Source organism: Sebastes fasciatus, chromosome 22, assembly GCF_043250625.1.
Source record: "Sebastes fasciatus isolate fSebFas1 chromosome 22, fSebFas1.pri, whole genome shotgun sequence".
Classification (NCBI taxonomy): domain Eukaryota; kingdom Metazoa; phylum Chordata; class Actinopteri; order Perciformes; family Sebastidae; genus Sebastes; species Sebastes fasciatus.
Genome location: NC_133816.1, coordinates 20,308,182 through 20,333,075, shown reverse-complemented (window position 1 = coordinate 20,333,075; position 24,894 = coordinate 20,308,182). Strand labels below are relative to the sequence as shown.

The window sequence follows — 24,894 nt, the reverse complement described above, 5'->3', positions numbered from 1 at the left end:
TGCCATTTCTCAACCCGAAATGTCAAACATTCGCTGGTTCCATGTTATCCAATGTGAGGATAAACAGTATGCTGCTTCCTCAGGTGCAAGTCATTTGAAGACGTCACCTCTGGGGAATTGTGATCAAGGCTAATGGTGTGGTAACTAGTTTCTCCTGATTGACCAGGGCACCAGAGAATGAACGGGCGTGGAAGCCTTGAGAGGTGAAAACTAACCCCGCAGTAACCAGGCTGTAACTGGAGTCGGTGCTGTAATGTGAACAGGGGCCCCAGCGAGGGCTACATCATCACTTTAACACCAGCTGGGAGGCTAAAGCTATAGCTAGCGTGTCAGTGAGCGTACCCCTCCTGTTTCACACTTAGAATTTCATGAATCCACCGTTTCTTCAGTTACAAGAGACAGCACACGAGCATCACAGTGCTGTTGTTGTGTTTGTTTTTCAACAGGAAATACTGACACACACACACACACACACACACACACACACACACACACACACACACACACACACACACACACACACACACACACACACACACACACACACACACACACACACACACACACACACACACACACACACACACACACACACACACACACACACACACACACACACACACACACACACACACACACACACACACACACACACACACACACACACACACACACACACACACACACACACACACACACACACACACACACACACACACACACACACACACACACACACACACACACACACACACACACACACACACACACACACACACACACACACACACACACACACACACAGAGAGAGAGAGAGAGCGAGAAAGAGGAAAATAGAGACTGTACACTTTTAAAGTCAACATGGCCTCGTGTTTTTTCAAATGGTTGACACATGAAGCCCGAGCTCTAAACGCTGACCTGCAGGTGAGTCTGGTAGACTTTGTCCCAAAACAGAGCAACAGGTTGGTCCTGTGCCACCATGGAAATAATCTACAACCAGTCACCAAAAAGGTCACAATCTGTACAAACTCATTATTATTACCATGCTGAAAAACTGGCTTGAAATGTCTATTTAAATATACATACATCAAATATTTAATAGTGATCAATCGCACTTTTTTTTATCTGTTCAAAATGCACCTTAAAGGGAGATTAGTCAAGTATTTAACACTCTTATCAACATGGGAGTGGACAAATATGCTGCTTTATGCAAATGTATGTATATATTTATTATTGGAAATTAACAACACAAAACAATGACAGATATTGTCCAGAAACCCTCACAGGTACTGCATTTAGCATAAAACAATATGCTCCAATCATAACATGGCAAACTGCAGCCCAACAGGCAACAACAGGTATCAGTGTGTCAGTGTGCTGACTTGACTATGACTTGCCCCAAACTGCATGTGATTATCATAAAGTGGTCTGTAAAGGGGAGACTCGTGGGTACCCATAGAACCCATTTACATTCACTGATCTGGAGGTCAGAGGTCAAGGGACCCCTTTGAACATGGACATGCCAGTTTTTCCTCGCCAAAATTTAGTGTATGACATGGTTGGTACCAGTGGATTCATTCGGTTTTCTAGTTTCATATGATACCACTATCTTCACTTTAGCTTTAAAACTGAGCCTGTTACAACCTAAAAATCACAAGTTGCGTTAATGTGTTAAATTAGTGGCGGTAAAACAAATTTGCGTTAACGCGTTATTATCGTACTAACTTGGCAGCCTGAATTTAAATGCAATGTTTCTCATGAAGCAATAAAATTTAATAGCAGCTGAACTGCTAGGCCACACCAACACAGACATTGTTTTTACGAGTCGTGATCAAAACAAAGGTGTTGTCTACTTTACTGAAACACCCATATAATTACACACACACACACACACACACACACACACTAATCTTGTTCTGTGGGAACTCTAGCTGTTGTAGTATTATGTGATAAGTGGCACTCTAGGCTCAATGTTGTTTTGTCAGGTGTTTTTTTTTATCATCAACTCTAGTATCACTTTTCAACTTAACCTCACAAATCCTGAAATGTGGGCAAATGCTTTTTTTAAGAAAGTGGTTCTCTGTTTGGGTTAAGACTAAATACAAATTTCTAAGTGGCGCTACTCAGCCAGAGACTGGAATGCATGGTGTGATGCATATAATACAAAGCACATGACACGTCCGTGGTTTCTCCAGCCTATATACCTATAATACGGCTGAATTGAAAATGAGGCATGAAGGCTGGAAAACCGATGGGACTCGTCATATGCATGTTATTTTAATTGTGTTAAAATGAACATATTAAAAATTTAACTTTGTGGCATTTTAAATCTTTACAACCCCTTCCTTACTACAGCCTTACAAATACATCCTGCAGGACGATGGTGAAACATGAACAAGTCCTAGTAGATATAAGTTCAACTGGTTAACTGCCTTTAACAATTCATAAAATGTTAATATTCATGGATTACTAACTGTGGGGTTAAACGTTTAATTTTATCTCGGCAAGTGCCACTACATACTTTAAATATACGCTGAACTGAAAACTGTCTTCTGGCTGAATTAATGACAGTCTTCAAACAACTAGAGTTAAAGTATATTAACTGTGTGGTTAAGAGTTAAACATTTTATCTCAGAAAGTGGTATTTTTTTATATTAAATGTATGCCGAATTAAAGACTGGCTTTATGTAATTCACAAAATGCTAAATATCATTGTTTATCAACAGTGTAAATGTACAATAATCAAGGTTGTATTTAAATCAAATCATTTTAAACTGGAGTTTGGTGTGACCTGTAATGCCCCCAGGGAGACTAAAGTTAAACATTTTATCTCAGAAAGTGTCATTTGGTAGATTAAATATATGCCGAATTAAAGACTGGCTTTACATAAATCACAAAATGCTAAATGTTATTGTTTATCGACTGTGTAAATGTACAATAATCAAGGTTGTATTTAAATCATATAATTTTAAACAGGAGTTTGGTGTGACCTGTAATGCCCTCAGGAAGACTAACTGTGTTAAAAATAAAGGGTATTTTTTATTTTAAATGTATGCCGAATTAAAGACTGGCTTTAAATAATTCACAAAATGCTAAATATTATTATTTATCGACTGTGTACATGTACAATATTCGAGGTTGTATTTAAATCATATCATTTTAAACAGGAGTTTGGTGTGACCTGTAATGCCCCCAGGTGGAACCACACACACAGTATTAAGGCATGTGGGATGTAAACAGTGATAAATCATCATAGTAGTAGTAACCCACCACAGCGGCTGTCTCTCCGGTCCTGGTCCTGGTCCTGGGTACCGTGGCTGGTGTTCGCCATGTCTGCAGGTGGATGATGATGATGCTACAGGTGTGTGGCAGGTTGCCGCCGGCTGCTGCTGGAGCTGCTGGAGCGGTCCATGCTGGAGGATGCTGAGACTACTGCTGCTGCTCCATCACCCTCAACTCACCGCCTCTTCAGCGCAGCTTAGACGTAACAAACAGCCCCAGTTTGAGCTCATTATTATCACAATTAGGGTTAAAAAATGAGGTAAACCTCACGTCCTGCTCGCCAAACTCAATGTGTTTTTTAACACTTTTTCCTCTAAGTGCATTAAAATGTAATTTAAGACATATTTTTTGCTCTAACAGCATCACTACAGGAGATGAAAATAATTCGGCGGTGTTCGGCTAACACGTTTTTCTAAGTTGATCCGGTGTCGGTGACGTTTCCTACCTGGTTAGTTGACGCTTCCGCCGCCATTTTAAAACAAACTTGTATCGTGAGTGAGTGTGATGTAATCGAGTGAAGAATGTGCTCACCGTCGATGGATTCACCTGTCTGGAATGGAAGGCATCACTAATCGATCTCGGAGTACACACCAGACTCTTATTATGAGGAAAACAAAAAGTGAATTCCACAGAACTACAATTGTTATATTTTAATTTAATTTTAATTTTTTATTTATAAATATTTATATATATAATATAATATTTTCTATTTTTTTCTTTTTCTATTTTCTTTTTGTCTGTTATGTTTATTTTCTTTTATATTTGTTTATATATATATATATATATAATATGAAGTTTTCTATTTTCTTTTTTCTGTTATTTTTTTTTTTATTTTGATATATATACCGTATATGTGTATATATATATATATATATGTATATATATATACATATATATAAGGATATAAGGAATTAATAATCGATCTCGGAATCGGAGTACAACACCAGACTCGTATTATGAAGAGAAAAAAAGGGAATTTTCCAGAACTACAGTTGTTATATTTTACATTTTCAACGTGTTAACTAAAATATGATTTTCAATGGATATATATCTTAAAATGTTAGAAGCTTTCACTTAAATATTAAGCATAAAAAATAAAAAAGGAATAAAAAATATTTTTTTGTTTTCATTTAATTTTTATCTTTTTATTATTTATATATATATTCAAATTTTTCTTTTTATATTTTCTTTTTTTCTGTTATTTTTATTTATTTATTTATATATATATATATGCAGTATATAGATATAGAATATCATATTTTCAATTTTTTTTAATGTTTATTTTCTTTTATATTTGTTTAGTTTTATATTTTATTTTCTATTTTTATTTTTATATATATACACATATATATATATATTTTTTTCTTTTTGTATTTAATTTTTTTCTGTTATGTTTATTTTATGTTATATTTGTTTATATATATATGTTTTCTATTTTATTTTTATTTTCTATTTTTATATATATATATATATATAAATAAAGAAAATAATGACTAGAGCCGGATATGACTAATGAGTTGAGTTGGCTGTGTCACCCTGCCCTCTAGTGTCACCATGAGGTTGCGGATTTTGCTTCCTGTCTCACCACTTCAGGAAATACACTAAATATAAATAAAAAAACACACACAGGGAACTTCATAGGCTGAGGTTTGGTTTATTCCTTTATTAGATGTTAAGAAAATCCACAATGAAACAAAATAATTTACTCAGGGTGTACATGAAATTAGAACAACACAGCTACTCGGGACAGATGGGATCTAGGAACACGGAGGAGGAAGAGGGGGAAAGGGTGAAGGAGCGTCTAGGTGGGAATGAAAAGACGAGGAAAACTCAAAGTTTTCAGTGCAGGATATGTTCTTCAAGACCACAGCGCAATGGAAACTCAGCGACCCCCTTGTCGGTGTCCTTCCAAATGCATATACCCTCACTGAATGCATTTTCTCGTCATACATTGTTTTGTTGTTTTTTTAAACACAGCCTATCAAAATGGAAGAATTAAATGGAGAAAGGTGTGATGCATTCCTTTCAACTCCCATCCGAGTGCTTACTCTTGCACGCATTCACTCACCGATTCACACGTTAACATTCTTTCACTGATTTAACCTATTTTTTTTCTTGTTTTTAAACCAAAAATATTTTGTTAAATCCAACATAAAGTGTGATGTTTGCATGCTGCGTTTTTAGAGACGTTTGTTTTGTTTTTCTCAGGTGTCCCTCACTCAAAAGTAACATGCAAAATTAACTGAATGACTTGTCTCCATATATTCTTGAATGTTTACATACGCCAAGGTATTGCATAGGACTCAGGGCTCTTGAAGTCCCCTCCGCATTGCTTATGCAATCTACAATGGCTTACTTCTTTTTTTTTTTTTTCTAAAACTATCGCTTTAAGTTAATGACAGTGTGGTGTTGCTTAGAAAGAACTCCTGTCAATAAATTCTGCTCTACAATCCAAGATTACATTTAATGCATCGATGCACTGTCACAGGTCTGAGTGTAGATTATGATGCTTATCTTAAAAAATTCCTGAGTGTCTGATGACTGTCAAAGAAAGGTGACAAGACCCTGAAGTTGGAGTACCTTTCATTCAGCTACTTGGGGGTCCTTTTTTTTTTATAAATTTGAAGTGGCGTTGGATTGAACAAACCGTGGGGCCCGTGCATACAATTGTAGCTTTTTTTTTTTTTTTTTAAATGAGGAAGCCATTCGCAAAGCCATGCCCGCAATAGACGCCGTCACCTGCGACAGTGCATTACAGAGTCTGCTCACGCTCCGTTAACGGAGGGAGTATTTTAGTTATCTGTGCTTCGGTTTCACGGTGTGTGTGTGTCCTCATAACCGGTTTGAAACATTTTAAATCGAAAGGAAAAAAATAACAAAAAAACAGCAGCACAGGTGTTAAGAAGTACGACGGAGTATTAGGGTCACATTGAGGCGGGACAAATATCTGAGATTCTGAGAATAAAGTCATAATATTATAAGAAAAAAGGTTGTAATTTAATGAGAATAAAGTTATACTAATTCAAGAAAAATAAAAGTCGTAATATTACGAGAATAATGTCATAACTTTACGAGAAAAAAAAAGTTGTTTCCTCCTCCACAAGAGTCCGTTTCCCCGTCAGGTCCGTGTCATTCTTTCTTCAGAATAAACAGTTTCTTACGCAATCTTTTCAAGATCCTGAAACTGACGACAATGTGGTGCTGATGAGCCAAAGGATGACGCATTTCGTTATTTGTGAAACCTAAACTAAAGTTTAACGTCACAAGATGCTCCACGTTCCTCATTTTCACACATGCTGCTCTATTTCCTCTCTAAAATAACACGTAAAATTACTACTTTATAATATTAGGACTTTATTCTCGTAATATTACGACTTTTTTTTCTCGTAAACCTCGTCTTAATTCTCGTTATATTATGACTTTATTCTCGAGATCTCAGATTTATATTTTCCCTCAATGTGGCCCTAATACTCCGTCGTAAAAAAGGGCCAGTTCAACCACACCTCCCTCGTTTTTATAGCCAATTCGTTCGGGAGTGTGTGTTTTAAATATACGTGTTCGCTAACGCGTTTGCATTTTTTTGTGAACGTTTGTCTCTGCTTACATTCACGTTTTTCTGAGATAAAGGTCTAGTACACTCATTCTGAACCTTCACAAGTTCTGCTGCCAACACACACTTACACACACACACACACACACACACACACACACACACAGAGTGAGACATTACTCAATATTTCAACAAGATATATTGTAAACCAAAAACAAAATAAAAACACACCTCATATGGAAAAAAAAAAAAAAAAAGCATTTGTACCTTAGTGTAATGATGCCATGTTTTTGGTTTGACCACCCCGCCACTTGTTATATTTTTGTTTAGTTGCAGCACGGACAATCAGTCGATGCTGATTTTGTCCTTCCTGCTTGGGGACAAGTAACTGAATAGATGTGTGTTTTTAATACCTGCAAGTATTTCTGTTACAGGCCTGACAACTAAGAGGTTACCTTAAAATGAAAACCAAGCCACATTAAGCAAGAGCCGCGATCAAGCGAAACTTTTTTTTCCTTTTTTTTCTTCTTTTCACAATTTTTCCGCAAAAAGATATTCATGGAGTCTGACTGTCTGGACTACAAACAAAACTATGCCGTCTACTTGACACAGCCATTATTATGGAACTGCAACTTCAAAATAGTTTTGAACATATTTATAGCACCAAATAGTCTGTACCATAGAAATTACAAAAAAAAATTAAAACAATTCGGTTGCAACACACACAGGTGTCTGCAGAAATGGCTGTAGTCTTTTTCATGATGGGTCTTTTTACCCCAAAACACAAACTTTTTTTCTTCTTTTTTCTCAAATTCTTTTACAGCATTGCATTTCAAGTAGATTAGTATTTTTTTCCAACAAAACTCCTTTTTGATTTCCTGTTTTTTTATTTTTTTTTTGTATTTTAGCCTCACAAACCATACTATGTCTACTACTAGCTTTTGTAAGACTATCACCATTCAAAAAAATCAGACTCATTTTATGATAACTTTTCACACATGGGGGGAAAAAGCTGCACACATTCTCTACTTCACATTCAGAAAGTCATCCAAACAAACTATTTAAATCAAACTCTCAAATTCTTACACAACTCCAAAAAAAAATCTCAACATCCTTTATATTATCTTTCTGAACACAAGATGGAAAGTAGAGGACGCGAGAGCAGTCGTTTTCACACAACTAGAAAAAAGAGGAGTGAGACTGGCTGGACGAACGTACATGCACAACCATTCAGATACCACCGACTACCAGTATCCTAGCTCAAAAGCAAAACAGGTGGGAACAAAACTGACGAGGATAGAACAAAAGATTGTCCCTACTACCTAAACTGTGAGACTTTGAATGAGGACCAGTGTACAGAAGAATGAAATGAAACAAATTCTAAAAATGCCTAAAATGCATGTCTGCACATCGCATCACTCAAAGACAGAACATATTTTTTGAGTTTTCCTATTTTCTCTCACTTTTTGTTGATCTGATTGTTGATTACACAAGGTTTTTTTTTTAAGTTAGTAAATGAAAACCAGCAGGGTTATGTGTGGGTTTTTTTTTTTTTTTTTTTGGAGGGGTGTGTCAGAAAATTAGCCTACATTAGGTTTTCCAGCTCTGAGATGACCCTGAATCATTGCTGGTAGAGGTCCAGTCACAAAAAGGAGAGGAGGGTTTCCTTCTCTCGGACAGGTGTCCTCCGCAAAACTGGAGTAGTCAAATGTTGCTGCTCCCTGGAGGGAGAAAGAAGTCAGGAAAAATGGTTAGTTAAACTATCCACGCTGCACCCGACTGTTCACTGTACTGTTGCTTCCTTTAACTCATGCCAGGGGCGGGTGATATGACCAAAAATGTAAATCACTTAGGGATGCTCATTTTGAAAAATGTTCTTAACCGATAATCGACCCTCGTCAACCGATTATTAACCGTTAACCGATAAGATTTGTGCCTCGCATGCAGCGGTGTACCAGCTGCATGAGCACAACAGATATTCGAGAGTCCCTAGTTCACCCGTCCGGGAGCGTTAACTTAGCAGCTACGTTTCTCCAAACTCCATCTCCTCTTGGAAATACACTGACTATGGATAAGTGCGTCACACAAACCCACTTCAAAAAATCCAAACCATCCCTTTAAGATCCTGGAGACAGATCTGTACACAGCATGTACTATCACAGCCATCAAAATATGTGAGCTATTTAAGTAGTATCCCTGTTTTTTTGGTAATGGCTACTGGGGGAGTTTAGGAAAACATTTGCAGTGGCAATCAAGCTGAAATTCCTATTTGGGAAAAAGAATCTGAACGGTCACATGAAAAACATTAACTGTGTCGCTGGTTGCTGCAAGATACTACTGTCAATAAAAATAGTAAAATTTAAAATATGTTTACCTGTACACTGAGATCCAGGGAAAAGGGGGGAACAGAGTGTGTTCTGCCACCAGCACTCGTCTTGCTGGTTGCCAGTTCCTCCTCCCTGTCCACTTATATTTAACAGAGGGAACTAAACGAGACAAACGAGAAGTGGTTAGTGAGTTGCAGGTGGAACACATTTTGCAGCTGATAACAAGATTATGAAACGCTGTGCGGTTAGGCCGACACTTTAGTTGAAATTCTCCAGCTCACTGATCACAAAATATTGATAGATGATTTAAAAAAAAAAAAGAAACCTCACCTCTGGCACATCTCCAACAAAGTCATAAGCAATCCCATACTTGGGGATCTGACCTGCTGGTGGAGATAAACAGGACTGCGTTTCTCCTGAAGATTCCTCCTTTTGAATCTTGCCGACAGAGACGTCAGTCTGTCCACCTGCAGTCGATGCAGCTTCTGCCGTTTTGCAGTCTAAGCAAATCTCTTGCTCAGCAATTGGCAGGAGGGTACTGGAACCCTCCTGTGAATCCAGAGAGGTCTGGGCACTCTTCTCCATGCCAGACTTCTTTAATCTGGGTAAGAATTTACCAGATTCCAGTTCTGACTTCCCGTAATAAGGGCCCTCGCATTCTGCATCCTCCTCCAGAGGTTTGAGATCTGCCTGAGGATCCTCAAAGACGTCCACCGGCGCCGGGACGGGAAAACTCATCTCCTCTTTGTCAGTCTCGGCCTCTGAGTCACTCACTCCACCGGGAGATAACTCGGAGGCCGATATTGGTCGGAAATGAGTCCTGGGGGAAATGCGAATGGCCCTGTACTGCGTCCGGTTGATGCCATATATTCGTGGGTGGAAGGCTTCGTTCTCAGAGTCCGAGCACAGGATAGATTTGGGCTTGAACCCCGGACTGAACGAAGCCATGTCCTCAGGCTCAAAGGAACACTCAACATGGAGGACTTGAGAGAAGGGATTGTTCAGGTTGAAGGATGCGAACGGGTATTCTAAACCTTGCTCCTCGCTGTGCAAGCCACCGTACGATCCAAGCAAATCTTCATGGAAGATGAAAGAAAATCCCTTATTCAATCCATCTCCACCTCCTTTAATGGCCTGGTCACTCTGCCCAAAGGACACCAGAGGCCTCCACAGGGGCCTGTGTCCGGGGGCAAAGCAGCTGCCAGTGTTCATGAACACATCTGTGCCAGTGATGGTGAGCATGTCGGAGCTGGAAGCAGATGCGGCTGCAGCGGCACACTGTAGCAGGCTATCTTGGGTGTCACTTGGCGGCACGACAGCCCAATTCTTATCGCCACTTAGTGTCTTCAACTCTCCATACACCCCTCCGAGGATGAATGAAGTGTTCTCCTTGTCAGAGTTCAAGTCCCAGGGCTTGGACGGAGTCATGTAATCCCCAGCACCATCTACCTTGGAGAGTTTGTTTTTGGCTAAGTCCTGGTTTTCTTTCTTGCCTTCCCAAAGGTGATACTCTGACCGCTGCACTGCTTTTTTCTCAGGTGCCTGAAGTGGAACTCCTTTTGCCTGCACCTCCAGACAGCTGCAGCAGTAACCGCCTGACTCATCGGTGAATAGCCCCTCGCTTGGTTTCTCTGCTCCTTGCTTTGACATTACAGATTTGTCATCTCCTATTGCAGTCCAAATGTCCTTTATTATCCCTGAGCTGTAGTCATCACTGTGTTGGTTTGTGTTGTCCGAAAACATGCCAGTGCTGTACTGTTTACTCTCATCCTTTTCCAATGCTATGCCACAAATGGACTCCAATTTAGATTTTTTGGTGAAGGTCTGATTGGACGCTGTACTAACGCTGACCTCCTCACACTTACGGCCGGAGTCTGCTTGCAAAAAATCCAAGATCTCATCCTCCAGATATGTACCAGAGAGAGGAGGGATTATACAATCAATCTCTTCGTTGCCAATTTGAGCAGCATCCTCTGTCGGGACGTTTCCTTGCTCGTTGTCTGAACGAGTCTCCTCCGAATGTGACCACGGACTGCAAGTTCGTGTTGAAAGGTTAGAACAGTGTTCAGTTTCGTCAAAGGCACTATTTTTGGTCCATATTAGCAAACGAGACTGTTTATTAGAATGTGGGTCGAGACAGCTACTAGAATCGGTGTTGTTTTCGTGACCAACAGTGAGTGAGTCGCGGGGAAAAGGAAAAGTGGGGCTGTCATACTGCAGCTCGAAAAGAGAGAAGCAGGATGAGTTCAAAGCGGATGGTTCACTGGTGGCTTCAGGGACAGGTGGCTCCTCCAGATTTCCAGATAGTTTGCTCAGGGTGAACGAAACACTATCGAGGAGGGGGGAGAGTCGGAGGGGGGAGAGTCGGATCGGAGAGTCTCCGATGAAGCTTTCTCCGTCTATATCTTCTGAAGTAGATGGTGAATAACATCCCCACACTTGAGCCATGTTTTCAAGATCCTCCATTAAGAATCCAACAGATCCCGGAGCTTCCTGCGAGTCTGCCCGTATTGCACTTTTCCCTTGCTGCTCAAGGCCATCTAACACTAAACAACATTCTGCCTCAACGTCTCTTTGCTCTTTGCTTTTTTGTCGAATCATGCTTAAGATCCGACTCTCATGTATAGAGTCTGAGGCACTAGTATCCAATATGGATTGATAAATGTCAACTTCATAGAAGTGAGTGAATTCAGACAGATGCTTGTCATCTAAATCTCTACCATCCTCTGGCTGAGGGCAGCTTGAGGTCCCAGTGAGTTCAACAGTTTCATCTTCTGCGTCGTCAGGCCCTTCCACAAAGTGCCCATCCACAAACGAGCCTGCCGCTAGATATGCTCTCTGGTAGCTCTCGTTGGCGATGCAGATTCCCTGGATCCTCTCCGGCAGCCTCTCCATGTCGGTTGACAAAGCAAAGCCATCGGGAGAGTCCACCTTGTTTCGATATTTTGTTTCCAGCTTGCTTTGTCTGCTGCTGAAAGGTACAAAATACTCTGTGATGGGCTCAGTGTACCAAAGTGGCTCCTCCATGTATTCCTTTTTATCTCTGGCCTCAGCTCCGGACTCTTTTGCCTCCTTCCAGCCTGGATCTTTACGAATCTCCTTCAGAGGTCTCTTCCCCTTTTTGTAAAGCTGTGGTTGTTTGGCAGCGCCTCCAGTGGCGCTGCTACTGCTCCCTCCTGTGTTTCTTCGCTCCTCCTTGTCGATTACCTTCACCTGCAGCTTCACCTGCCCGCTGTTGCGTGTTCTCTTATTCTTTGCAGCCTCTCTGGATTTGTGCCTTATTCTAACTGCCTTGCTTCTGGATGACTTCACGTCACCCTGGTTCCCACTTGAGCTTGAGCCCGCCTCACTAGAGCCAGAAGACCAGGACCTGGGTCTGTATTTGCCCTCAGATCTGTGTCTCGTCTGTCTCTTTGAGTGGACGGTAGATTTCTCCTCCGCTGCTGCGCCACTATGGTATCGATTTTCTTTCTCTTTCTTGCTTCGTCGTTGCTGGCCTCTCTCGTTGGTCACAGTAGTGATGGTACCACATGCTTCGAGGTTTCGCTCCTTTGCAGCCTCACCTTCACTGTTGCAATCTTTTGGGGAAGAGGTATCTGTGCTGGTCTGTGGGGCTGCAGAGGATGATGAGCTTGAGTATGCGAGGGCTTTAGCCTTGTTCCACACCGTCATGATCTCTTGGAGACAAACAGGTTTCTCTGACAAAGGAGGAAAGGCTTCATAATACCTGCAGTCACAACAGACAGAGAGAAAACTTGATTTAAATGCACTCATGGCCATAGAGTTTAATGTGTGAATGTGGGTGTGTTCTGCAGACACTTTTTGGAAATACTAGGGCTGTCAAAGTTAATGTGATAATAATAACGCATTAACGCAAATTTGTTTTAACGCCACTAATTCTTTAACACATTAACGCAACTTGAGATTTTTAGGTTGTAGCAGGCTCAGTTTTAAAGCCCCTTTACAGACATGCCCACTTTATGATAATCACATTCCGTTTTGGGGCAAGTCATAGTCAAGTCAGCACACTGACAGACTGACAGCTGTTGTTGCCTGTTGGGCTGCAGTTTGCCATGTTATGATTTGAGCATATTTCTTTATGCTAAATGCAGTACCTGTGAAGGTTTCTGGACAATATCTGTCATTGTTTTGTGTTGTTAATTGATTTCCAATAATAAATATATACATACATTTGCATAAAGCATATTTGTCCATGTTGATAAGAGTATTAAATATGTAGCAAATCTCTCTTTAAGGTACATTTTGAACAGATAAAAAAATGGGTGATTAATCGCAATTAACTATGGACAATAATGCGATTAAGCGCAATTAAATATTTTAATCGATTGACAACCCTGGTAAATACACATATTCACAGATCCACTGTAGCTTACATTTCCACCTGGTCCTTTGAAGAGGGGGACTCAGCTCGCTCCGGAGACTGAGAGCCATCAGATTTCTTTTGAATCTGTTTTTCCTCTGTAAAAAAGAAAAGAAACATTAAGACACCTTATCAAAGATAAGATAAGATATTATTGTTCAACTTCTTCCTATTTCTTAATCAAAAAGTTCTAAATATGATAATAAAAAGGGTATTTGCCAAACCTTTCTGTTTGTTTTGGATGTCCTTTAGTTTAGAGCAAAGCTCTTCAACCAGGCTCTCAATTCCAGAGTTCTGCACAAATGAGAAAGACAAGAAACAGATTTTTGAGAACTCAAACTAAATATCACGAACGGCTGATATCAATCACATGATGTACTCATATACCTGTGAACATGACAAACAGGAGCTTGAACAATAGTTGGGATTGGTCTGAGCACATTCCAACATACTAACGTGTTTGGCAAAAGTTGTCATCTGAAGACTTTGTCTAATGAAATGGCACACCTTACTATAGAACAGGAATGACTGATGAAAATGTCAATATCATGGTTACTGATACTACATGGTAGTGATTTATTGTAGAGATCAGTTTACTTATCAAAATCAAGCAATGACTTAAACACAGAAGAATTTCTTTTTCTTACTGCAAAACATGACTGACGAGATCCAATAGCCTTAGGTAAGAAAGAGTTCCCAAAAGCTACATTGACCCCTAATGTGACCCAAAAGAAAGAATGAAAGGCATGAGGTTGACACAAGTCAAGCCAGCTGACTTGTGAGAGCTTAGGCATGCTCAGCCATGACTGTGCTATATTTAGCTACGGTGCAGAAATGCTTTAAAAAAAAAAAATAAAAAAAAATAAAAAGGGATAAGCAACAGGGCGAGTGATTGCCTCACTATGTTCTGAGACACTGAACATTTACTACATGTCCTGTTTATCCTGTGCCACCTTCTCACGTTGAGCATGAAAAACACACAAACAACATGGGTTTGAAATAAACAAGTGTAGATCGGAGTAGTCAAATGGCAACAAACAAATCACAACATAGCTGCTCCTCAGCACCAGTCCAGCCACACACACACACTTCGGCTCGCTCGTTTCCTGCTCACTCTACCAGAAAATAATATTCCTTACCATGCCACCTCATGAAAAGCAAAGTTTTCTCCTGCCCCGTGTTTCCTCTTGCATCATTGTGCTAATGCCGGTCAGCTGACAAGCCGACCAACTCCGCTGCTCACTGCTGCAATCCTGTGCAGCGTGTGCTGGTTAAAAAATAGACTGCAGAATCCAGTCCCCGGAGAGGAGCTCAACACTCCTCCTCTTGCCTTGCAGACCCTTCCCCCCTACCCTCCCCCTCCAGCTTTATGTTGTGTCATTCTCAACTAAATCACACCTCCCTTACTACTGCTGGCCACTGACGAAAAATGTCAGCATGTCTCTCAGTCGCTTCTTCAATCACACAAAGGGTATGGAAGAAAATGAATATACTTCTAGGATATATGCTTACATGCTAGAGGTGTAATGATTCATCTACTACATTGATGTATTGATTTATATTCCTACGATCCAACTAGGTACTCAGCAAGTTGTCCTTCATGGGGAACGTATATCAATCTAAAATCGATTTGCAAGGTGAATAATCTATTGTATCGATACTAAGAATTTGCACCTTGTATTTAAGCATTACAGACGTTATATGGATGTAATATTTTTTAGCACTTTTAATAGTAAAGAAATGTTAAACGTTACTCCGGTTCACTCACCCTGTGTATGACGCCATCGACATGCGCCAGCAGTGCATCTCAGAAAGATGACAACAAAACGAAGGATGGCTGATCTGATGGCGGGGAAGAGCCAGACGAGCGAGAGATTTTCAAGCCGTGTTTGAGGTCCAGCGTGTGTAAACAATTTGGCTTTTGCACAAAAAGGGAGTCCTTGATAAAACACTCACTGTTTGCAGAATATGCAAAGGCCAGATAAAATGCAACGGCAACACGACCAATCTTTCTACGCACCTACTGAGACGCCAATATTATTACTCTACCGTTTATATTGAAAATGAGAACAGAAGCAGCAGGTTAAACCGCTGTTCATTTAACTTGAATAGAGGTTGGTTTATTTAATTTTTTGTTAAATATTGCACTACCTTGTATCTTGAGAACTGAAGCAGCGGGTCCTGAAGTTGTACTTTTTATTATTTTCCAAATAAAAGGTGTATGCATTTGCCATTAATCGTTGTGTTTACTTGTTTATATGCATAATTAATTTATCCCTGATTCCTTTACAAGAAAGAACTTTGAGGAATCCTGAACTGTCCAGTATCCAGCTATTTATTTCAAAATAAATATTTTATCTGGCAAAAAAATTATCATTACACCCCTATTACATGCATATGATGCAAGGAAAAACTTAACTGCTGACCTTAATATAACCTTTCCAATGAACTGAAGGTGTGGCCACCCAGGCAAATGAGGTGACGATGCATGTACAATGAAGCTCTTCCCTTGTTCAATGCTTTAGCCCCCCACACTGACATAGCTTTATTCAGTGTCTATTCACCGAGAGTTATGCAATTAATATCTGCATGACTGCACCGTGACAAACAAGGAATACTACTGTAACACATTGTTGACATGCCTCCTGTGTTCAGAATGCTTTTTCATTCAAAAGTTTCATATAAGACGAAACAGTTCCTGCTTCCTGTAATGTTTTTTTTGCATTCCTCCAAAGCTTAAGTGATTTAAGTTAATGATTATTTTACACTACAGGAAAAAAACAGTATGTTGTAACAGATTACAACAGTCAGGCTGAATGATAATGATGCTTACTTCATCAGATGCAGAGCGGAGGCATTGCACAGCGGCTTGCTTCTTCATTTCCTCAAGACTCAGGTCGGTCCCTCCTTTCTTCTTGCTCTTGCCCCATTTCTTCCCAGTTCCCTTCTCCCAGCCCAAGAAGATGTCGTTTTCCTTTCACAACAAACGGAGAAAGGTCAGTGTTAAACAGTGAAACAACCCTTTTAAAAACCATAGAAAGATTACACAAATTATATAATAAATGTGTATAAACATTTCTATACAGGCTTATATACCATAACTATTAGCACACAAACTGCATATAGCCCCTTTCACACCGCCTGCTCGTGGTGGGAATGTTACGCCGTTATTCAGCTTCGCCGTTCTGTATGAAAGGTATGAACACAGAATGGTGGGGCCTTGTTGCTTCGCCACTAAAGCTGGGCATACTCTATACGAGTTTAGAAATGTTGTGTAATTCCTACTCATACTGTACGAGTAGATCGATTGTGATGTGAAGCCAAAGCTCACAATTTATGTGCTCACACTATACAGTCCGATCGTCAGCCACGACCGTATAAAATAGAAAAAAAAACAAGACCGGATGGCTCCTGCGGGCCGTTCTGGCTGTTGACAGTTGTCAATAAAGATTGGTTTGAAAGCGCCGAGGCAGGTAAAGTTTGTTTGCTAGCAGAGGTCTGTACGGGTCACAATGCTAACAAGGCAGAAACGTCTTGATCATCTGTACCATGCTGTCCGCTGAAATGTCTAAAAAAGAGGCAGCAGCGTAACGTTATATGGACTGGCTAGGAAGACGTTAATCTGTCCTCGGTCCCCCCCGTACACTGCACGGCAAACGACTCCCAACGAAGCTGAAATTCAGTCCGACTCTAAAATGAGTCATGCGGCTAAAAATTCAGGCCAGAAACGGGCTAAAATCGTACAGTGTATGCCCAGCTTAAGCTGGCAGCAGAGGTAGTTGCCGAGCCAAGCCGACATCGGTGGGATTATTGTGTTACAAGTCACGTCTCTTTTGGTCCGAGAATGCCGGTATGCTACCTAAAAATCACACACACTACGCCACCGTTGTTTGGTTCAGTGTAATAAAAAAAGCAAAGCCAGCGTAATGGCAGATCTTCTTTACTTCTTTATGGAGGAATCTCTGTGTGAAAAGGGCCTTATGTCAGTTTAGTTAGTGGTACAAGTGCCATGATGTGAAATAAAAGCCCCATTGTTAACCTCTCCTGGCAAATTGATGTCTTCCTCTAACGAGGCCATTATATTCAAACACTAACTTCCCTTCCTGAGTAAAGCCCACTGCCCACTCATTTGACAATGCAAAAACATAAACAATAATTTTCTAAGCTTTTTGTCTTGACTAGGAATATTTCTTTACGGTTTTAGGAGCCCACCTGGTCCTGCAGGTCATAGTCGTAACTGTCATGCAGGAGAAGGCTGAGGACGTAGCGGGTGTAAATCATGGCATCAATCCCGCACTTCTCAAGCTCCTGGCCGAGCCAGCTTTGTACTGGACCCAGCGACTGGAGCAGGGACATCTCTGAGGCAGGCAGGGGGCCCACGAGGGGGAAGGGGCAAGAGAGGTTTTCAGGAGGAGCAGGACCGTCTGAATCGGTGCTCACTGGACGCATGGGACCTCAGGTGTTGGCCATTCTCAGGTGAAGCAGCATTGTGATGGGTAGTTACTGTAGGGTGGTCGGTGGAGAAGGGTACAGAGAGAGGACGAGGCAGAACCCTGGGAAGAGGGGGGCAGTCACTCCAGAAGGACGCACTGAAGGGGCTCTACATGGGGAGGCATGTAGGATGATTTTTTTTGTATTATTGCTTTGAGCAAAATGGGGCTTTTACTCGTCAGGCATGGCTTATGCTGCTGATAGATCTCAGCTGCTGGGCAAAACACAGGACGTGTTTGCGTCTCAGTCGGAGGGGTCCATGTTGGGGCTACGTCTTACTTCACCGGCACAACCTGAAACAGAGCAAACATGCGTCAGTTTCTCAACGTTCAATGCAAGCATTTGAAAAAACAAAGATATAGTCAAAGACCTTATTCACAACTCCATCACAGAGCCAAACAGCAAGAATCAAGGCTTCTTTATATTTAAAAAAAAATGCATGGAGGGACGAGGTCAGTGTTTTAGGAATGTAAATTATATTTTCCTTGATTTTAAAAAGGGAAAATAACAGGGAGACAAATGTTATGACAGATCCTACACAGCATATAAATCTTGTTCCTTCTCCCAAAGGATGTAGTCCGACTGTTCATAGCCTTGCTTACCAGCAAGCTAATGGGCTCCTGAGAGAGCATGAGCTCTTTAAATAATGCAGACAACAGTCACACTCATGATCACTTATTATGTCCTCTTTAAAGTGATAAACAGGTGAACAAGGTGATGTGCATTTTCCTCAAAATATATATTTATGTGATTTTTTTGTTTATGTTATGTTTATTTACTTTATAAGATACAGCAGGTTTAAACTATTTATTCTAACAGCTCATAGTGAAGTGAGACAAACAGGATCATCAACAAGGGGAGACGGGAAATATAAAACATTGATGGACAACATTTACTCAAACTGCTTTTTTTGTTTTTTAACAAAACAGTGGACTGATCTTCCTACAGATATTAGAGTAATGTTAAATGCCCCGTTAGAGGCGGCTCTTTCCCTCGCCTCTTCCTGCTGCTCTGTAGCCGGTTTGTGAGCGTCACTGGCTGGCTGGCGAACAAGCTACGCCCGCAGGCGATTGCGGAGCTTTTCAACTCCAAAAAGGCAGCTAACCACAGGTTCCTGTTAATTTATAATGGACATTTGTGTTGTGGTATTTAAACAAAATATCCGTCAACAAGGAAATAAAAGGTCTGTGAACGTGACTGCCCGGCAGGCGCTAGCTAGCTGTAATACGGCAGTTTGTGGAGCTTCTAAACTCTGAAAACGTTGGGAGCAAATGTTCGATTCGCCATCTAATATCGTAAAACTGTCAATATTCAAAATCTACACAGTTGATTTCTCACCTCAAAATGTTTCAGAAGTGAATTTCGTGATGAAAATGTAAAAAACAAGCCATTTTTGGTTGTTGTAACCGTAGCCTGTACCGTTCCAGCGCTTTACATTGTGGGATACAGTACTCGAGGTAGACTGATCCGATGCATACTGGAGATTTTGCTCTTGTTCGCACACTGCATACTACATGCTACATTTTGGCCAAATCAGTACGTACTACTAGTATAGTATGAGGTTTCCAATACAGCCTAACTGACAGGAGAAGTGGTCAATTTGAAACACCTGGATGGATCACAGCAAGGCTTGGTAAAACTCCTAAAACAGGACGCACCACTTTGCGTTGTTATTCCCTTCATTACAACCACAAAACAAACAGCTGCATAGTTTCAATAGTGAGTAATACAGACAAATATGTCCTGGATTAGTACCCATGACAAAACAAAAACAAGCAACTCCAGTAGTTGAGTATATAACTGCACACTTTGCTGTCAAGTGCATGTGTTTCATATTGGCAGCAGCGGATTAGGGGGACCGACGTGAAGAGCAAAGGGAGGCTGCGGCGATTTGATTGGCTGGCCTGGTCGTCACTCACAACAGTGGTGGGGATATTATGGGGTAACCCATAGAGACGTCAAAAAGGGTGCAATATAGCACCCTTTCGTAGAAGAGCAGTTAAATAAAGATGGATAACAGCTGAAAGGTTAGCATCGATAATTGCTAATGCTAAATATGGCTGACCAGTGTCTACAACCCCAGCTGTTTCTTGTATGCACACTAGCCCCGTTAGTTAACGTTAGCTAGCTTTAACGTACGGCTTGTTGTTGTGTGACCGAGGGAGGAGGAGGTAGACTAACTGTCAGACGTTTGCAGATGAGCTAACTTAAGTTAGCCAAGTTAGTAGTAGCCAGCAAGAGCTGCTGGTCTCATGTCATTATTAGGGCGGTTTATTATTATTATTTTGTCGTTTAAAGTTACCTAACATGCATCATTCACGTGAGATTTGCACTTTACACTTACTTTACACTATACATCCTATATACCACTTTATAGACTGCACATATGTACACATTACATTTATTTATTGTACATACTACATTTATTTATTGACGACTGTATGTTATATCTATTATTGTTTTTATACTAACTCAAAAAAAAATCATCATAAAGTAATGAGAAGAAATTAAATAAAATACATTTAAAACCAGTGTATATATGGTTGCATACATACACGGGTTTTAAATATATTTTATTTTATTTCTTCTCATTACTTTATGATGATGTTTTAGAGTTTAGAAAATGCCACTTTTTCAGTTATAGTTTTGACAAAGCAACCATACATGCACTGATTTTAAATTTATTTTATTTCTTCTTATTACTTTAGTAGAGTTTTCCACCTCTTGAAACTAAACTAAACTTGAAACTTTAAAGTTACCTACCATTGCATCATTCACGTGAATGATGCATGTTGATCATTGATGAATATAATGTTATATATGTTAGGCTTTATTACACGGAGTACACACATAATCAACAGTCAGCAATATGTATAAATTAAACCACAACAGAAATACCTTAAAAAAGTCCTTAGAAAATGTCACTTTTTTCAGTTATAGTTTTGACAAAGCAACCATACATGCACTGATTTTAAATTTATTTATTTCATTTGTATTATTTGTATTACTTTAGTAGAGTTTTCCACCTCTTGAAGGAACTGGTAGTCCTTCTACCTTCTGCAGTGACATTAAGAGTCCTCCATTAGATAGTTAGCTAGCAGCTAACTACAGTTAGTAGTAGCCACCAAGAGCTGCTGGTCTTGTGTCATTAGTTTTTTCCCCAGGCCATCAGACTTTTAAATAGATAATTCATACGACACCTTCTCACACAAAAATATATCTTATACTGTATATACTGTAAATGTTCTTAATGTATATATTCTTAATATGCCTGTATATGTTTGTATATGTTCTTAATATGCCTGTATATGTTCTTAATAAGCCTGTATGTGTTCTTAATATGCCTGTATATATTCTTAATATGCCTGTATATGTTTGTATATGTTCTTAATATGCATGTATATGTTCTTAATAAGCCTGTATGTGTTCTTAATATGCCTGTATGTTTGTATATGTTCTTAATATGCCTGTATATGTTTGTATATATTCTTAATATGCCTGTATATGTTTGTATATGTTCTTAATATGCCTGTATATGTTCTTAATATGCCTGTATATGTTCTTAATAAGCCTGTATATGTTCTTAATAAGCCTGTATATGTTCTTAATAAGCCTGTATATGTTCTTAATATGACTCTATATGTTCTTAATATGCCTGTATATATTCTTAATATGCCTGTATATATTCTTAATATGCCTGTATATGTTCTTAATATGCCTGTATATGTTCTTAATATGCCTGTATATGTTCTTAATAAGCCTGTATATGTTCTTAATAAGCCTGTATATGTTCTTAATAAGCCTGTATATGTTCTTAATATGCCTGTATATGTTCTTAATAAGCCTGTATATGTTCTTAATATGCCTGTATATGTTCTTAATAAGCCTGTATATGTTCTTAATAAGCCTGTATGTGTTCTTAATATGCCTGTATGTGTTCTTAATATGCCTGTATATGTTTGTATATGTTCTTAATATGCCTGTATATGTTTGTATATATTCTTAATATGCCTGTATATGTTTGTATATGTTCTTAATATGCCTGTATATGTTCTTAATATGCCTGTATATGTTCTTAATAAGCCTGTATATGTTCTTAATAAGCCTGTATATGTTCTTAATAAGCCTGTATGTGTTCTTAATATGCCTGTATATGTTCTTAATAAGCCTGTATATGTTCTTAATAAGCCTGTATATGTTCTTAATATGACTCTATATGTTCTTAATATGCCTGTATATATTCTTAATATGCCTGTATATATTCTTAATATGACTCTATATGTTCTTAATATGCCTGTATATGTTCTTAATATGCCTGTATATGTTCTTAATATGCCTGTATATGTTCTTAATAAGCCTGTATATGTTCTTAATAAGCCTGTATGTGTTCTTAATATGCCTGTATATGTTCTTAATAAGCCTGTATATGTTCTTAATATGCCTGTATATGTTCTTAATAAGCCTGTATATGTTCTTAATATGCCTGTATATGTTCTTAATAAGCCTGTATATGTTCTTAATAAGCCTGTATATATTCTTAATATGCCTGTATATGTTCTTAATATGACTCTATATGTTCTTAATATGCCTGTATATGTTTGTATATGTTCTTAATATGCCTGTATATGTTTGTATATGTTCATAATATGCCTGTATATATTCTTAATATGACTGTATATGTTCATAATATGCCTGTATATGTTCTTAATATGCCTGTATATGTTCTTAATATGCCTGTATATGTTCTTAATATGCCTGTATATATTCTTAATAAGCCTGTATATATTCTTAATATGACTATATGTTCTTAATATGCCTGTATATGTTCTTAATATGACTATATGTTCTTAATATGACTCTATATGTTCTTAATATGCACTTGTACATAGTATTTTCTTTTATAATTGTAATATAACTTCCCAGCTTCCCAGCAAAAAAGCATTTCACACGATTGTACCCGTAAAACCGGCGTGACAATAAACATCTTGAATCTTGAATTATTAAATAATAATAATAATAATAAATTGGACTTATATAGCGCCTTTCAGAAACACAAGGACGCTTTAAATGGTAAATGGAGCTGCATTCATATAGCGCTTTTCTAGTCTTCCGACCACTTTACAAAGCGGGCACACAGAAATCATACTAATAAATAACAGAGGAGAAACTACAGCTGAGTAATTAAAGAGTGATGTGTAGGAAGAGTCAGCTGAGAGCACAGGCCTTGATGAACAGGTGGTGTTTGAGGTGTTTTTCTGAAAACACCCAGGGATGAAGCATTTCTGATCTCAGGAGGGAGACAGTTCCAGGTTTATTATTATTATTTTGTCGTTTAAAGTTACCTAACATGCATCATTCACGTGAGATACAGTTAATTTAACGTTAACTACGATGTATCCCCGCTAAGATTACAGTTTAACGAGCAGGTGAACGGTTGCTTCTTCTTCTTCAGTGACATTTAGAGACCTCCATTAGATAGTTAGCGAGCCACCATGCTAACGGTCGCTAACGGTCAGAGATGTCCGTTAGCTAAACGACCGTTGGTAAAACGACCGTTAGCGAACGTTAGTTAAACGACCGTTGTCTAAACGGCTGTTGGTTTAACGAACGTTATTTAAACGACCGTTGGTTAAACGAACGTTACTTAAACGACCGTTAGCGACCGTTAGCCAACGTTAGCCTTCCCGTACGGCTTGTTGTTGGTGTGACCGAGGAGGAGGAGGAGGAGCGGCTAACTGTCAGACGTTTCACCCTCTCAAAATGTACGCCATATCGTCACACAGCGAACACAGTAAGCTCACTAAAAACACCACCAAAAGAAGCTTGTTTTGTTGAACCTACCTTGCCGTTGGGCTGAAGTAAAGAGCAGTTAAAGGCGGAGCGGCGGTATTATGTCTCTACCGCGGCCGTTCCGAGCTCTTGCTCTGGAATCCGCTGCGGTAGCATCGCGTCGGTCGTATCATGGACGCCGACACTAGAAATGGCGCTGTTTCTTTCACGTCCAGTGCTTCAGGGAAACCGGCGACATTCCGGCTCAAGACCGGAGGAAGGTCACGCCTCGATGACGCTGAAGAGTCGGAGCCAAAATGGCTGCTGTCGGAGAGTCAGTTTCATTGTGGCTCCCTCCGCGTTCGTATCTAGGCAACAAGACGAACTACTGCCCATCCTATTCGTTGTAGGGGTTGATTCCTCCGCCGGGGGGGGTGTTGCATCAGAAGCACAAACTAGTGCTCTTATCAGCTGTACTCAAACTAAAGTCACATGATGGATAACACTGAGTGGATTGCACTTTGAAAGCCCTAAAAATTAAATTAAATTAAATTAAATAAATTTAAAACCAGTGTATGTATGGTTGCTTTATCAAAGCTATAACTGAAAAAGTGTAGAAAATTACACTTTTTCAGTTATAGCTTTGACAAAGCAACCATACATACACTGGTTTTAAATTTATTTTATTTTATTTTATTTTATTACTTCGTTCTTTTTCTGTGCAATTTTGCAATTTGTATGACTATAGCTTTGAGTTTTCGACCTCTTGAAGGAACTGAACCAGTAATTATAGTCCTTAGAAAATGCCACTTTTTTCAGTTATAGTTTTGACAAAGCAACCACACTGATTTTAAATTTATTTATTTATTTATTTATTTATTTATTTATTTATCTATTTATCTATTTATCTATTTATCTATTTATCTATTTATTTATTTTATTTGAGTTTAGATTCCTGTTATATATCAGACAGATGATCAAATACAATCACCTGAACCCCTGTCGGAAATGCTCCTTCTAAGGTATTGCTTCTTATTACTTTATTAGCTAATTTACTATCACACAGGACCTTAAAACAAATTTGCGTTAACGCG

At 39.3% G+C, this 24,894-nt stretch overlaps 2 protein-coding genes and 1 long non-coding RNA gene across 5 annotated transcripts in view; 1 reads left to right on the top strand and 2 right to left on the bottom strand.

Annotated features, from left to right (window-relative positions):
• tbc1d14 (TBC1 domain family, member 14) overlaps positions 1–3,840 on the bottom strand; it is a 51,883-nt gene extending 48,043 nt beyond the window's left edge. Inside the window, exons 1-2 of the mRNA XM_074624789.1 lie at positions 3,728–3,840; positions 3,271–3,477 (exon numbers count right to left, since the gene is read on the bottom strand). Of these exons, the coding sequence (XP_074480890.1) occupies positions 3,271–3,331 (61 nt within the window). The 5' untranslated portion in view covers positions 3,332–3,477; positions 3,728–3,840. The remainder of the gene's footprint in view (positions 1–3,270; positions 3,478–3,727) is intronic.
• A 1,085-nt stretch (positions 3,841–4,925) lies between these two features.
• Positions 4,926–24,122, bottom strand: kiaa0232 (KIAA0232 ortholog). 2 transcript variants are annotated; one of them, XM_074624032.1, is made up of 8 exons: positions 23,873–24,122; positions 17,753–18,324; positions 16,374–16,514; positions 13,765–13,834; positions 13,554–13,638; positions 9,490–12,886; positions 9,207–9,318; positions 4,926–8,553 (listed from the first exon to the last, which is right to left on the bottom strand). In XM_074624032.1, exons 2-8 carry the CDS (start codon positions 17,987–17,989, stop codon positions 8,537–8,539), a joined length of 4,059 nt encoding a protein of 1,352 aa, XP_074480133.1. In that variant the 5' UTR covers positions 17,990–18,324; positions 23,873–24,122; the 3' UTR covers positions 4,926–8,536. The 2 variants fall into 2 exon arrangements, with proteins under 2 accessions (XP_074480133.1, XP_074480135.1); XM_074624034.1 differs by lacking the exons at positions 16,374–16,514; positions 17,753–18,324; positions 23,873–24,122 and adding an exon at positions 14,680–16,343.
• LOC141760925 (uncharacterized) overlaps positions 23,636–24,894 on the top strand; it is a 35,040-nt gene continuing 33,781 nt past the window's right edge. The window contains exon 1 of one of the 2 annotated variants that reach the window (XR_012592485.1): positions 23,636–23,822. This is a non-coding gene — a long non-coding RNA (uncharacterized LOC141760925). The remainder of the gene's footprint in view (positions 23,823–24,894) is intronic. The other variant, XR_012592484.1, reaches the window with a different exon arrangement.